At 38.8% G+C, this 16,670-nt stretch overlaps 1 protein-coding gene across 3 annotated transcripts in view; it reads right to left on the reverse strand.

Annotated features, from left to right (window-relative positions):
- LOC116313424 (zinc finger protein GLIS1) overlaps nucleotides 1-16,670 on the reverse strand; it is a 61,443-nt gene that overhangs the window by 24,749 nt on the left and 20,024 nt on the right. For all 3 annotated transcript variants that reach the window (XM_031731126.2, XM_039602854.1, XM_039602855.1), the window contains exons 2-3: nucleotides 9,798-10,919; nucleotides 2,311-2,472 (exon numbers count right to left, since the gene is read on the reverse strand). In XM_031731126.2, coding sequence (XP_031586986.2) covers nucleotides 2,311-2,472; nucleotides 9,798-10,691 — 1,056 coding nt within the window. In that variant the 5' untranslated portion in view covers nucleotides 10,692-10,919. The remainder of the gene's footprint in view (nucleotides 1-2,310; nucleotides 2,473-9,797; nucleotides 10,920-16,670) is intronic.

The following is a 16,670-nucleotide window of genomic DNA, read 5'->3' on the forward strand; positions in this document are numbered from 1 at the left end:
ATCAGAAATATCTCGTGAAGTCTTGATCCAGCTGATTTTTACATCGTTATTATAAAAACACTTCATAACATTTTCCACGTTTTGCCAAAAAACACTTTAGTCTAAAAAATGTAACTAATCATTTCAGCCGATAAAAATAAGTGTAATGGTTTAATAACTAAAGTTTTTCTCTAAAATATAGTCAAGCAAAGTTATTACGTAATATAAAATTAAAAAAATATTAAAGTAGATAAATATCATACTAATGCAGCATTTAAATACATCCCCTGGGCATGAGAACACCTTCATGGAAAGAGTGACAATGCTGGCACGACACTTGATACCTGGTACACAAGAGTGGATTACGAGAAAAGGCCTGTTTTCTGTTCTTTCTCAGGCTCCATCAGCTGTGGATTTCATAACTTATTTTGCAGTTGTAACCTTAATTTATGATCATCAGGAGCACAGGGGACACTCACTCCCACTAGTTTGAGTCCTCTGATGAATTTAACGTCGTTACTGTAGATGGTGTGTATGAAAATTCCTGGAAATTCACGCTGTCTTCACGGTTGAATGGGTTCTATTTTTTCCCTGTTTTGTATAAACTGATCTGACACAAGCAGACTCTGCACAGCAAGTTAAAATTGGCTCACACGCACTAGCAGTTTATCTTCCCCAGTCATTCCCAGAAGGTCCCATAGAAAGCTGAGGGAGAGGCAGTCTGCTGCACTTTAACCCTCTGAGGTCTCAGCCACTGTTTTCAGCTGTCTGCTGCCTCTGTTAACATAGCACTACATCTACAACAAAGCACATATAAAATACAGAATAAATGCAGCATTGTAAAATAATTAGCAAGTTTTAAGCACATCTGTGCTGGTATGAAAGTTTAAAAAGTCAATTTAATGTTTATTAATTTTTGGACACATTTTTTTTGGTCTAAAGTCCTCGTGTGGCAAACAGAATTATAATATTGTGGTCAGCGATTAGGTGGAACTTTTTTCTCCTTAACCCTAACCTGTACACCTCACCTTTGTATTTAAAGCAACTGCTGAAGTTTGTGTTTTTGTGATGACAGTACCCCCACCAGTCTGTTTTTCAGGATTACTTTGAAACAAATGTACCTCTAAAGAAAGTTTATGTCCGCATCACTTATGTTGTCCAGACAAATCAGGTACATGTCGCCGTGGCAACCCAAGTAACAGAGCTTTAACGTAAGTGGCAACTTTGTAACCCAAACCATGATTTTTTTTAATAAACATATCCCAGAGGTTTTAAATATCTAAACCCAATCAGGTAATTTATTTTTAACTAACAACATAGTTAAAAATACTAAAAAAGGAAGCATGTATGACTCAAACTTGCATCTCTGGCTGTAATGACTACCACTACGACCCATTACAAAATAAAAATCATGTCCAGAAACACGGTGCAGTAGACTAGAGCTGATTAGAGCCAAATTCAATTCATTCCTACGCCACATTAGCAAGAAGCTTGTTTACCCAAATTTCCCCAATGAGGGACAATAAAGGATATTTGTACTGTACTTCTAGAGACTGTGACCATTTCCCAAGCTGTGTTAAACTTATTAAACTGCATTAGTTTAGAAATACTGTGTTGACAAAAAACAAAATATGTAGAAATCTACAGTTTTGCTGTGTGTGCTCTCATTAAAGAGTAATAAAGTTGTTGCTGTGGTATTGGGATCCTACATTGTTTGAATTATCAACCTTAGTGCATTTACACAATATGCAATTAGGGCGGATGCCAAAATACAGCAACAGAATTGGCATTAATGCCAGTGAGTGTCTTTAATTATAAGAGTAAATATAGTACACAAATGATGTCAAGAAAAGCTTGTTTTTTTGTCTCCATTTTAAAAATGGTGCTATTTCCAACATACAGTAGTTCAACCAGGCTGAAAGAGGTTACATGCATGTATGATGAGTTCACTTTCTCTGACCCAAGCCAGAATAATTCTTCTTCATGTTATCTTCAGATTCTTTTTGTACTTGTATATAGTGTTTACATGACCTTGACTTCTTTGTGACTATAGCTTGCCATCACCAGTGTGTGAATGTGTGTGTGAATGGGTGGATGACTGGTTGTGTAAAGCGCTTTGGGGTCCTTAGGGACTAGAAAAGCGCAATACAAATACAGGCCATTTACCATTTACTACTGTTATGGTGACGTTTGCTTGGAGAAGCAAAAATTAACCAGCTATCGAGTCCACTGTAATACTACAAAGTGACAGAAAGCTCAAATTAGGATAATGTGCACTACAATAGAGCACATCCTAAATGGAAGGAGCCCATCAGGTAGCTGTTCACTGACCGTGTCCAGATGTGTGCGCTGGTGTTTAGCACGATCGCTGGAGTTGCTGAAAGCCTTGAGGCAGCCGGGATGCTGGCAAATGTAAGGTTTCTCCCCTGTGTGGCTCCTCAGGTGGATCTTCAGGTTCTCCAGACGAGAGAACGCCTTGGAGCAGCCCTCAAACTAACAAATAGAAAAGCAGAAGATTTTATATACAAAAATTATTTAAGAAAATGTGCTTAGATTATCTTTAAAAATGAGTAAAAGTGGCACTTTGCCCATCAGCGTACATTCAATAATGACAAAGTGAAACCATGTGTTTAGACATTTTTGCAAATGTATTGCATTTAATACCATCAGTTAGTGGAGAACCATATACGGTGAATATGTGCCAGCCTATTTTTTCCAAATATTAAAAAGAATGTTCGTAACAGGACGATGCATTAACCCATTCCTCGCCTGAGGCTCCTGTATTAGAAGGAGACCGTGTGTTATTTAAACAGAACCTGCTGCTTTTTATAAAGACTACTAAGCAAGTCCACATTCACTCAACAAGTTGCTTTGTGAAACCATGACTAAGAAGATCGAGCAGGTAACAGGTACTGGAGTAAAAATATTTAAAATTGGTTCAGCAGTATCAGTGTTTACTAATATATTGTCATTAGTGCGATTCTTTCATAATTAAAGATTAAAGAGGAGTTAAAGGATGATTTTTTTCCATTTGTATATTTTAACTGTACTCAGATGCACTACGAAAGCAGTAGATGAAAGAACTTGATAGTGTTGCGCACACTGCTGACATTAGTTGTGTAACAACCTAAAAAGAGGGCTCGAGATTCAAATCCTAGATACTGTCACCTTAAAGAGTTGAATGTCATATCGCCTAAAAGCTACTGCCACCGCTTTAATCCAGTGACAAGCAGTCCCGACTCACTCCGCTGACCCGATACTGGTTTCTCCTGTTCATACTGGCCATGAACACAGCTATAATATGCTTCATATAAAGGTAATGGGTTTCAAAAGCCCCGGTGTGACACACTTTTTTGTGAAAGTGCACTCAGTGAGCCAAAATAAAGCTTCAGCAATTTGAGAACGTAAGTGTTTATTTAAAACGTTTGGGAAAAAGAATGTTCGCAACAGGACGATTTCTGTCACTTTATTTAAAAAGTTAGGGGGCTTTTAAGTGCAGTTTGCCATCAGTTCATTGCATTTATGTAAGAAATCAGTGTCTAGTTCTTGAAAGATTTTAAGATATACTGATTCAAATCTGTGACGGTAGACTAACAACTACATGAGAATTAAAAAAAAAAAAAATCATTCTGACATCTCTTTGGGGACTCAAAACAAAATAACAAAACTAAACCATAAACTAATAAATCATTAAATCCCCTCATGTTCCTTTAAAATGCTTAAGTTGTAACTATGTTAATAAAATTATATTTGTAAATAGAACTTAATGTCCTTACAGAAAAAACTAAAAGAGAGGCAATGTGCCGGAATTTATATCATAAGCTTCAGGTAATGGCTGTTCTCCACTCAGAGAAAAAACGTAGCCAAAACCACACAAACACACACATGCAGGCACGCACGCACCGACTGCGGTAGGTACTGTTTCACTGGACTCAGACAAAAAACAAATATGAGCCTCAGCATATATACTGCCAGACATACCGCCTATGGTTTATATCTTTACAGAAATTCCAATTTCTACTGATCAGTGTTTCATATTGGATCTTTATGCCAGAACGCCAAATATATGGAAATATTTAAAAAAGAAGTAAGAGACAGTGTGGTCAGTGTGCTGCAGGTTTTAGATATCACCCTGGATCAACACACCTGAATCAAATGGTTAGTTCGTTACCAGGCCTCTGGAGAACTTCAAGACATGTTGAGGAGCTAATTTAGCCATTTAAATCAGCTGTGTTGGATCAAGGACACATCTAAAACCTGCAGGACACCGGCCCTCGAGGTCTGGAGTTAGACACCGCTGGCATAGACACATGCAGATCTACATTTAGACCATTTTCATTTGTCAGTATTTTTTATATTGACAAAAAGGTTTTGAATTTAAATACATTTTTATTCCCATAACACAATTTACTCTATAGATTTAACAGTTTTCTCTTTAAAATGACAGACAAAGAAAAAAATGAAGACTGATCATCATGTGCGTGACACTTAAATTTGCATTCAAAAGAAAATAATCCCCTTATAATCTATAGATATCGTATAGATTCTATACAAATATTATATTTATTTCTTAAAACTTTTGATAAAATCTTCAGAAAATTGGTCTCTAGACTCCGTTCTAGTTTAGCACTGAAGGCTTGAATAAAGTAATTCTTTTACATTTTTTTTTTTTTAATATCCAGAATTTATTCCACACATTTATTAGCCATCACTAATGAGTCTATAAATGTCACTCACCTCATTAGGTTTAATAAGCCTGTACATAAAAAAACACTACATCATCTTGATTAATTAATCCAAGCTTTGAAAACACCTCGCCACAAAAATACAGACGGGCAATTGAAGCATTCAAACACTGAGTCACACAAGAACACAGACGAAGCTCTGAGAAAGTGAAGCTGTAACATTTCAACAATGTGCAGCTGTGAAGTCAAACCTCACAACATTAGTCTGAGTTATCTGAGAAAGGAAAAAAAAAGAAGCTTTCTTGTAGTTTAATTCATTGTCACAGGACGATATTTAAGATCTATATTTTTGTTCTGATATTTAATGCAAATGTACTTTGCATTTTACATTTTTCTACATTTTTCAAGACTTAGTATCTTTGCCATTATTAATTTTTATTTTATTTTAAATTAGATTTTTCAAAACAATTTTTCTTCTTATTTTACTAATACACACAACCCTGCCAATGTTCGCACATACAGACACACACACTTATAATTTAAAACTATGTTATCAGGAATGAAAAGACGATCACTGCACACTATATTAGGTACACCTTGCCAGTACTGGGTTGGACCATCTTTTGCCTTCAGAGGCATCTTACTGTAATTCTTGGTGGTGCAGATTAAACTAGGTGGTGTTGGGATGGACGCTTTCATGTTGTTTACACCAAATCCTAACCTACCACCCAAATTTTACATCAGAAATCAATACTCGTCAGACCAGGTGATGTTTTCTCCGATATTCTATGGTCCAATTTTGCTGAGGCCATGCAACATGTATCTTCAGTTTCCTGTGCTATGTGCAGAGGTGTTTTTTTTCTGTTCTCAACTTGATCTCCCTATTGGAGCTCAGTCTGGGGGGAGTTATTTTTTTCTCCTTATCTTTCCCTATGTTGTGCTTTTTCCATGTTATACCCCCCATGTGATGTTTGTGTAATGTATGTATGGTCGGAAGGGTAAGACGGCGCTGGCACGACTGGCAGCCTTAACCCAATTTCCCTCAGGATGAATAAAGTATGATCAATCAATCAATCAACCAATGTATCTTCAGTTTCCTGTTATTAGGTGACAGGAGTGTCAGATGATGTTCTTAGGCTTCGCTGATTGTAAAGAGTTGTTAGAGTTGTTGCTATTAGATCAACAAGGCATTTACGCCCAGAGAACTCCTACTGGTGGGATTATTTCATTTATAAACCATTCTCTGTAAACCTTACAGGTGGTTGTGCAGGAAAATCAGCGTAAATTAGAAGTTTCTGAAATACTCAGAGCCGACCATCTGGTACTAACAATCATGCCACCGTTTGATGCCCAGTTTAAACTTCAGCAGGTTGTCTCGAGAATGTCTTCATCCATGCCTTGGGTTGCCATGATTGGCTAATAGATATCTAATACCTAAAAAAACAGTTTCATAAAAGAAAAAAAAGACGAGCCCTGCAGTTTATGCTACAGATGTGATATAATGACGAGTAAAAGAACCATTGACTAATACTTATTATTTATAACTACATATTTGGTACTCTCTTGAGTATTAATATTCCTGCTAAAAATATTTTGATGGGAAGACATTTTATTCTGTTTTTACAGCTGATAATATTTTTTTTTCAGGCAATGCTCATCATTCGAGGGTCACTGGTTTTGATCTTTTCATGGTTATATGACAGACATATCATAAATGTACACACATGTGTATTTTATTGAAGCATCATAAATTACACATGACGACTCTCACACAGTGGATTCAGAAGTGCTTTGAGAACTCGTGTTTACAGCCTGAGTAACACCTGTCCAATCTGGGGCTTGACATTACGAGCTGGTAAATAAAGCTGAATTCATTAACAAACACTGACTGCATTCATGTCAGATATATTCATTTTCCACTGCAGCACCGGGAATGACTTAATTCACATCTTCTGGCATAAGAATTTTATGAAAATGAAATGACGTTATTCACGTAGTTCAAGTGTGACTAATGACTAATTTTTTGTGTTTATGTTGATTTAATATTTATTAGTTGGCAGCAGGCTGGATCACTATAATGAACTAATTCACTTATGAAGGAAGCGTATCCCAGAGTGAGAACTTCTGAATGAATTACTAATCCTTAGGCTGATGACAGCAGGGAATAACGGAGAGAGCTGCTCAGGGATGGGGACTTGGCACCAAACAGCAGGTCATAATGGGGCAGATGTATGCAGGTCATGAATTATTGAGCTTCATGAAGTGACTCATGACAGAAGTGATGGAGGATGATGCATCGCTGGGGCTCAAAGGCAACTGTTGTGATGGTAAATGTAGAAAGCACCGTGTTTTCACACCAGGGTGGTTGTAGATCTGTCTTTATCTTAGTGGGCTGGGTTAAATTTATGGCTCAAATATATGAGCCTCTTTTTTTAAATTATTTATTGCCATTTAAAGTTTTATCTGCTGAAACAAGTGAGCTATAGAAGCAACCCCAGTGGGTGGTTTGTGTTTGTGTAATGAACAAAACAAAGGAAAATTCTACATCCATCCACTTCCTGCTGCTTATCTAGGTCTGGGCTGTCTCTCTCAGCAGTGGAGGCATATCTCTATATATATCTCTATCCCCTCTCTCTGAGCCTCCTCTCTCTCATAATATATATATATATATCTCCCTCTCTCTATATATACACTCTAGTCACTTTCTCACTGTGAAATAATCAGGTAATCAACCTTTTAATTCTACAAATGAAAAAATATCTCTATAAATCTCATATCTTATAGTTACACATAATGTGATATATATATATATATATATATATATATATATATATATATATATATATATATATATATATCTCTCTCTATATCTCTATCTCTCTCTCTCTCAATAGATGCTCTCTCTCTCTCTCTCTCTCTCTCTCTCCTCCATACATATATATATATATATATATATATCTATCTCTCTCTCTCTCATTTAACTATGGTTTTCTTCTACTCTTGTGCTGCATTTCTGAAACTGCATAAGTAATAATCCTGGGGACTTGTAATATTCAAAAACTGCACACAATGGCCACAAATATATATATATCTATCTCTCTCTCTCTCTCTCTCTCTTAAAACCATCTTTTTTTCTTTAGGAATAGGAACATACTTTCCATAAGAGACAATGATTTAGCTGCTGATCTAAGCACAATGCATAATGTCTATGCTGGGTAATAAATTAAATGCATCTGTCAGAAAAGGCTCAGGGTGATCAGCGCTTTTCGTATGCTTAGACACATCCTCCATTCATACATTCATTCATTCCTCCTCTGGCATTCATGAGTCAGGGAAACCTGTTGTGACGAGAGGAAAAGGTTTAAATCATTCCTCTGTCTAACAGACTGTTCATCAGTCTGGCAGAAATCAGTAGAAGACTGAGCTCATTAATGCCTTTCAAACCCAGTTAAAGCTCCAAGTGGCCCATGCGATGCTGGAAAGGATGAGATACTGTATGTTTTGACTGTCTGTTCTAAGATCTGGCATGTGTTGGATAAATCTCTCCAAGTGAAGGGAATAAACAGAACCCAGGGCCCGACATGGTTCACGCCAGAAGAAGCTGACCACTCCACGAGCGGCCTGGCACAAACAAAAAAGAAGTTCCTTCTGACAAAAAGCACATACACTGTAGCAGCCAGCTTAACTAGACATTAACCAACAGGGATGCATCTGCTGACTGGATCGGACACAAAACAGCCTTTAACCTCTCAGTTTTCTAGTACTGTATTTTTCGGACCATAAGGCGCACCAGATTATAAGGCGCAATGTCAATGAACGGGTCTGTTTTCATACATGACGGAAGGCGCAGACATAGGGATTATAAGTACCTGGGATCCCAAGCGAATGGGAACCATTAAGCAAACAAAACAGTCAGATAAGTCAAACTTTACTGAACTCGTTCTTCTTGCTTCCTCCACTTCCAAGAAAGCTCCTTACCATTGATTCATTAATGTTGAATTCTCTCAGCAGCTGCTCTATTCCCATGTTGTTGCAGTATATTAATGACTAACCTCATGGAAGGACAGGCCCCTGCATTGTGGATGGATTATCTCAGTTGTTCTCCTGACTGATGTTTGGTCTGTTTACAGCATCCTGCTATGTGATTGCATTTGTTCCTAACCATCAGGAACCCTCACGTTAACTTTTTGAGTGGGAAAAACAGTTGATCGCGTTCATCCTCCAGCTGGAGAAATCACTAGCTGTGTGGAGGGTAGCGATCATGTAGCACATCATTATATACCAGTTAGTCCAACAACAGTAACCCTACAAACGTCACTGCTGTTTAGTGCTTTGCATAAGTAATAATCCTGGGGACTGTCTTCATTTATGTTGGAAGTGATAGCAGAGCTGCTGATCGTTTCTAATTTTTTGCAGAAATCCCATACAGAGCATGGTATATCATGTTTAGGTAGAAACTAGCAAGCTAACTTCCTGCTAACTTCTAACTCCGTTAAATTTCATAAATTCTGTTTTCATGGATGCCTGGATGATAAACTTAATTGTTACACCTGGTAAAGCAGCAACGCTGATCATTTTATTAAAGATAAAAGAATCAAGACCGTTTTTAACACTTAGTGATGCCGCAGTGTTCATTTGACTCTAGGACCTGAAGCGGAGTTTGGACTCTGATTACTCCGGAAGGCTCCTGACTACGGTAGCCATAATGCTCCGGCAATCCATCAAACTACAGTAACCCTACAAACGCGGTTTAGTTTTCTGTCTTCAGCTTACCAAAGTCGTTTTAATTAAAACATTTTTGTTTATCAGATTTTCTAACTCCGAGCGATGTGTGACCACATAAACCCCTGGTAAAGGTTTGCGGTCAGTAAGCACAAACAGAATTCATACATAAGGCGCATAAGGCTCACTGTCGATTTCTGAGAAAATTAAAGGATTTTAAGTGCGCCTTATAGCCCGAAAAATACGGTGCCTATACGTCGATTAGTGCTGAATTGAGAATAAAGCAGCTATCATTTGGGTTTGTTCACAGTTATCAAGTGATCCTCTTGTGTCCTGCATCATGTTCCCGTCCTTGATCAACAGGTTATCCATTTATTCTGTCATTTTAACTGTCGACTAAAGCAAACTCACCATGCACTTGTTGGGTTTTTCTCCAGAATGGACCCTCATGTGGATAAGCAGCTTGTAGCGAGCATTGAACGGTTTGTGGCGACGCACGCAGCCAGTCCAGAAACATGCAAACTCCTCCCCTTTTCTCTGGTCGATGTGCACTTTCTCGATGTGCCTCACTAGCTCCTCCTGGGTGCTATAAGTGGCACTGCAGTCGATCCAATGACACGGCTGCTCCTGCTGGTCAAGCGTGGGGTCCTGTCCCACAGGTACGTTAATCATGGGGGACTGAAGAGAGGACTGTGTGCTGTCCTGATTGCTGTATCCTTGAAAAGCCTGATTTAAATGGTACAGCTCCCCCTGCTGGTTGCTAATTTGAAACTGTTCCCTCTTACATGGCAAGAAATCATCTGCAGGTTCTTGTTTTACGGAGCAATATTCCTCCTGTGGCTTTTGTTGTTGTTGAGACAATTTATTGTTGGCATCAGAAAGAGGCAAGCAAGATGCAAAAAGTAGAGATGAGGAGGCAGAAGACAGTGATGAAGGTGGCGAGGCGAAAGATGAAGATGTGGCACAGCTGGTAAGCATGTAGGAAATTGGGAAGGAAGGCTGAGGGTAGCAGCTGAACCTCTGAGTGCTGTTTTGGGTGTCTGTGTGAGCTGTGGTTGCAAAGTCCTCCACAGTCTTTTCTATGTGGGATCCGGCTGTCTTACAGTTGAGCAGGGAGGTGAGGTCACGCCCAAGCGAGGAGAGCGACAGTGAGGTCCTGGGAAGACAGCACAGGCCTCCCGAATGGATCGACGGCTGGCAGAAGCCACCAGAAGACAGCGGCGCCTGAAGATCCTCAGCATCCTCAAACACACTCCCAAATCCAGGAAGAGTCACATCTGGAGGCCCGAGATCAGGGGGCCACATGCCAGCCCCCACTCACAGACTCCCACCAAGAGATCCTGTCAGTAAAATCGTTGAAGTTGATTATCTTGGAGCAATTTTAAGACCCCATTGTAGATAAAACCCTCTGCAGCATCTTTTCGCATTCAAAGGTAATCAAATTAGATTCATGTGCAACTGCTGGCATCTTCTGAATGTGTAGACTTCAGTCATTTGTTCCAAAGTGTTGCGTGGTCAGTCATCACTCCAGCACTGTGGGAGACAGAAACCAAACCCAAATGAGTCATCATGAAAAATAAATAAATAAAAAAAATACAAATCGCAAATACAAAACGCTTTTTGAAACAATTCTCAGACTTATGAAAGTACTCAGATCTTTTATGACTGTAAAAACAGTGTAAAACCTGAAGAATTGCATTCAAGTAGATGTACCCTGGTTTTTTTGCCCAACTACGACACAAGTCTTAAAAATAAACAAGGTCAGTTCAGCTGCAAAAGCTACTGCTGAAGTTAAAGCTGGCCTACAGTATGATGCTCTTTGCAGCTCCATAATTTTAATATTGGAATCTAGCACAACAGCTTTGCATAAGTCACATTTCAATAATAATCCTTCTTTATCTTATCCTGGGCCTTGGTGCAGCCCCTTTGTTCATCTAGTGTCTGAAACAAGTAATTCTAGCCTATGTGCCCTTAACTTATCTGTCTTCTGACTGGCTGTCTTTTACAGACAGAGCACAAAAACAACAGGTGGGTGGGGATTTACTGCTCAAAGGCAGCGCTAACATCAAAAAACACCTACTATAGAGAAATCTATAGTCAAAAGGTGAACCAGACAGATAAATGCTGTAGAGCAAAAAATAAAATATAATAGCCTGAAATTTAAAAAGATTAAAGTACGATGCAGCATGAAATGGAAAAGCTGCAAAAAAGTCATTGCTCTGAAACGAAACACGTGTGATGATCTGTGCATTTGAGAAGAGATATTCCATCTCCTACACTCAAGCCTCACCACATCTACCATGGCATTCACCCATCAACCACTGGTTCATCGCTCGGCCATTGCCTCAGCAGAGTTTCCTTCACAAACAAATTTCCAAAAGATGCTTCTCTCATGAGAAGCATTACTCTAAACTTAAGGACTCACAAAACTAAGAAAATCTTGATCAAACTGGGGATTATTTTCACCAAAACTGTCTGTAACACTCTGGAGGTCCCTGGATTTTGTGGTGTTTAGTGTCCTGGCTGTTGGGTTTAATGATTTGTTTTTTTACTGTCATTTTAAAAGAAAAACCTGTGTCATTTCTAACCACTACACACCATGCAGAAGACTGTTTAAAAAAAATATACAGAACTGGAACGCTCATATTGTCTAATGAATGTTTCTACAATACTTGTATCACCTTGACCTGACAATTCATTAAACATTCATGTGTTGTGTTGATAAAGGCTGATGTACCACTCAAGCTGCTAAAGAGGACTTGTGAGCTTGTTTCAGTCTGAAACACTAATCAAAAGAGGTTTTTATTTATAGTAATTTATATTGAGCAGCACGGCTCTAGCCTAGGACCTCTCAACCTTCATGCAAACATGGGTGGAAAGGAAAAGGTGGTGAGAGCAGTGGCAAGACCCAACAGGCATCAATAAGAGCAGATTTACTTTGATCAAGTCAGATACACCATGAAAAGGAGGAACTGTGGTGGAGGTTGTCTGAAAAGAGGCATGCAGATCTGCACCTAGTATGGGGCAGACTAAAGCACAATAAACAGTGTGCCCTTGAAAAGATTTACCAGTTGGTTATGTAGAAGGGTATCAGCTGAGCCATCAGCTAATGTGGGCTGGTAATGAGATGAGCTGCTGTGCCCGGAGTGCAGCCGAGCTCGACTTTGAGACCTGTGCTGTTTGGAGATCAAACAGATGTTGACTCAAGTAGATTTACCCAAACTCCCTCAAAACGCTTTAAACAAAATCTATAAATAGATTTTGATGTGTAAAAATGACGGACTTGCCCTTTTAGAGACAGCACTTAGCACATTTCACCACGTCGGCTGAACTGAGTCAGGATTGATTGTGACTCAGCTGGTGTGACAACTTGCCACGCTGTTCAACAGTATGAAGCATGAAACCCAGAATGTCTCATTCTCTCAATGTTATTCCCTCATTTCCATTTTGCGTCCAATCATTAACAACAAATAGACCACGGTGACCAGCAGGGACGGTTTTGGATGGAGTAAAAACCAAAACAAACACTCCTTGTCAGCAGACTTCAGTCAAATATCTTAGAGTGTAATTCTGCAACGAGTGTGTGTGTTTGCTGCTGCGACACTCAGAGCTGATTCATTACTCCAGGCATTTAGGCCACCCTTGCAGCAAACAGCCAGTTGCTGTGTGGCAGCCGATTGCCTGGAACCTGGTCCAGATGCTTGTTAACAGAGGAAATGTAATGGACCGCATCTCACCGCTTGCTACTGATGCAATACAGGGAGGCTGGAAAATGGTGGGCCAAACACAAGCACCCCCACCCCTGTCACATATACAGTAGCTCTACTGTGCAGAAGTCCTTGACTGTTTATTGGACTTGACTTGATTTCCACAGTTCTCTACCATCTGCCAGATATCGATGATCTAATTTTCAGTAGGATCGCTGCCACGTGTAATTAGTCATTGGAAAGATTCAAAAGGATTTTATGCTGATGGTTATTTTACGAGCCACAGGCCAACACAGCTAAGAGGATGAGTAAGTTCAGTTCTGTAGTTATATTAGCTGACGAAGGAGTCGCTAAGTGTAGGTTAATGCCCATAGTTTCCTGTTATAGTCTGGTTTGCAGTTTTACGATTCTTCCTGTAAATCGCTGGAGTTCCCCCCACCATAGTCATGTCATGGGAACTGTGGTTGACTTTTAATTAGAGAGGCTGCGATGTGTCTGTGTGTCGATGAGCTGCACGGGATTAACGATAGCAGATGTGGTTTGGCATGTTTGAAATGGGATAATTCCAAACTAGATCCTTTTAGCTGTAAGAGCTTATGAATATGAAGATTCACATTCGTAATCTAACTGCTCCTTTTTAGCGTTGAACCGGGACTTGTGTAAACATCCTCTGTGCCATAAATACAGCTGTAAATATAGCACACAGAGGACGTATTTAGCATTGTCTGTTCGCAAACCACTTTGGTCTTGATCCAGAAAGAAGAGTTAGACGGCAATACTAAGAAAAGTGTCCCACAAAGCCTCAACTGAACCAGCAAACTCTATGAAATAGCAGCCTCATCTCATGTGGCGTCTTTTAAGGACTCACTCGCTGTGGTTAGCTAAACACAGCTGTGGCATTTCAGGACAAGCAAATGTGTACTTGTCTCAACAATAAGCACTTTGGGTCTTGAATTACAAACTTTTTCAGTGCCTCTTGGTTCAACTCAAACGTGGGAAAGCTATCCTTATTAAACTGAGAAATGCGAACACATACAACAGAATTAGGTTACCCAAATCTTCATAAATAATCCAGAGTGGTGGCAATTAGAGTTCACTGACTTGTGCTATGACTGAGCACACATTACTAAGTAAATGGTATTTATTTCTTGCTATTCTACTCTTATCGGCATCTTGCCCAAGGACACTTTGACATGCAGACTGGAGGAGCCAGGAAATCGAGCATCTGTCCCTCCAATTAGCAGACGACCAACTACCTTAAAAAAAAAAAAAAAAAAAAACCCAAAACAAAAATAAAACAAAAAAAGAAACGTGTGCAGATTAAAGATATCACACCACACCAAAAGATGATATTTCCCAGTAAAAACCACATCTGTAAACAACAAAAACCTGACTGGTGGGTCTTAAACCCACAAACTTTGAATCACATCTCAAGTGTTTGACTAGAAATCTAACGTGCTATCGTTTCCACCACAAAGCCTGTTACAGATCAACTTTATTTACACATAAGAGTCTAAAGTTTAGTACACACAAATACGCAGGATCTCATTGTTTTGTACTGTGAAAACATGCTGTCAAAACAGCACACAGTTTGAGTTATCACTTCATCAGGTGCATGTGAACTCAGCATGTCAGATTCTTATGAGAAAGACTAAATGTCTGTCTCTGAGAGCTTTTGACAGAGGAAAAAGGTTCTCTAAGCACAGAACGGTCAGACTACCCTATCCCACCCAGCACTTAAAGCTGAAGTAATCAATATGTCTTATGCAAGCGTTTAAGAACAAAGACGAGCGTGTCAAAGTGTTTCGGTTTCTTTCAGCTCATTGTTTTGGATGAATGTAAACTTGATGCTCTCATCAATCATGTTTCCAGACACAGCAGGAAGCCGTTTTAGTCAAAGAGCTCTGATAAAACCTCTGTGCACAACTTACTAAGCACCAGACCGCAGACAGACGGCATTAGTGACCAGCTGTCGAACATGGCAGAGGAATTAGTCAGTCCCTATGGAATTTCTTTTGTGATTACTGTGGCTAAAAAAATGCTTCGCAGCAACTTTTCTCAAAAATTTCAGATTCATGTGCCAAAGATTTATGTCCTTTTATTGCATTGAAATTGTAATTATTGCAAACTGTAGTTATAAACACATTGCAATTATAGCAACATTACAAGCATAATGTTCATAAGTGTAACTTTTTTAAAGAAATTCTGCATCAACTTGTCTGTTTTTACAGTACACACATGCCATGTTAACAACACTTTGTTTGCAACATTTTCCCAACCTCTTAAACGGCAATTATTTTCTGCATGCCTTAACTATGCACAAAAGGTATGAAATTACAGGAAAACTCATGGCCCAAACGTTGTTGTTTTAAAAGCTTTGTGGGTGACTTCACTAATACAAATGTAAAAAAATAAATAAATAAATTCAAAGTTCTTGGAAATATCAAGTAATTTTGGTTAATCTCAGAAATAACATAAATTCCAAGAGGGACTAAATGGCAAATAAAGAATGGCCTATTTGGTGTCGGTGGAGACCAAAATCAGTGATTAAATGAGGCAACAGGGAAGTTTTTTCCTAACACAACATGTTAGTGATATATTTAAAACATGCTTTGGTGCCTTCAGGCTAAAACAACAGCAGCAATCAGGAGGATTAGCTAAGACAAGCTTTTGATATGTTTTAGTGGAGCAGTCCAACAGGTACCGGTCCGTGAGCCGTTTGGTACTGGGCCGCAAGAGTTGAGGCTCGGGTTATGGTTTTCAGGGTTTTTATCATTAACTCTGTTTCCCTGGGTCTTTTCCCGTGTTGTATTTGTGTGTCTTATTTTGAAATAAATATTTATGCGTTACCATAACAACCAGAGAGCATTAAGAGGTGGATTTTACTCTCAATGTTGTTGGCGCATTTCAGGAGACTGCTGCTAATAAAGTTACACAATTACACAGTGAATTTGCATTTATTGTTGCGTTTACACAACAATATAGTTTTTGTCTTGGTCGTATCATTTTATTTTATTGTATTTATCTGCGACACCGTAAAGGCCGGTCTGTGAAAATATTGTCTGACATTAAACCGGTGCAAAAAAGGTTGGGGACCGCTGTTTTGTACAAAGACGTCAAGAACACAAACCACTTTGTGTTTGTGTCCTTTTTAAATAACCAAATAGTAAAAACAAGAAAACAAGAATTTAAAAGATAAATATTCATTATCTACTATCCTGAATAATACACGCTGTATGTGCAGTATTTACAATGTTTTTCGTGTACATGTATTCATTAGTGATGATTTTGATATTGGCTTACAGAGTAGCATTTCTGAGCCATATCTGCATCATTCATTTCAAAGTACATCTAAGTTCTGATTTGTAACTCTCCCATTGAGTTACATTAGACTTCTCACATAAATCATGCAAGACTAAAACAAGTGTAAATCTTAGTTCCTGAATTAGAAAGAAAATACATGTAGAAATCCCCAGAGCAGCAGTATATTTCAGGTTAGGACAATTTGTTTGCAGGAGAATAAAATCTCATAAATGTGGCTGGCTCTGCATTAAAGAAAGCATTTGAATTACGTAAC

The sequence above is a fragment of the Oreochromis aureus genome, linkage group 18 (assembly GCF_013358895.1).
Source record: "Oreochromis aureus strain Israel breed Guangdong linkage group 18, ZZ_aureus, whole genome shotgun sequence".
Lineage (NCBI taxonomy): Eukaryota > Metazoa > Chordata > Actinopteri > Cichliformes > Cichlidae > Oreochromis > Oreochromis aureus.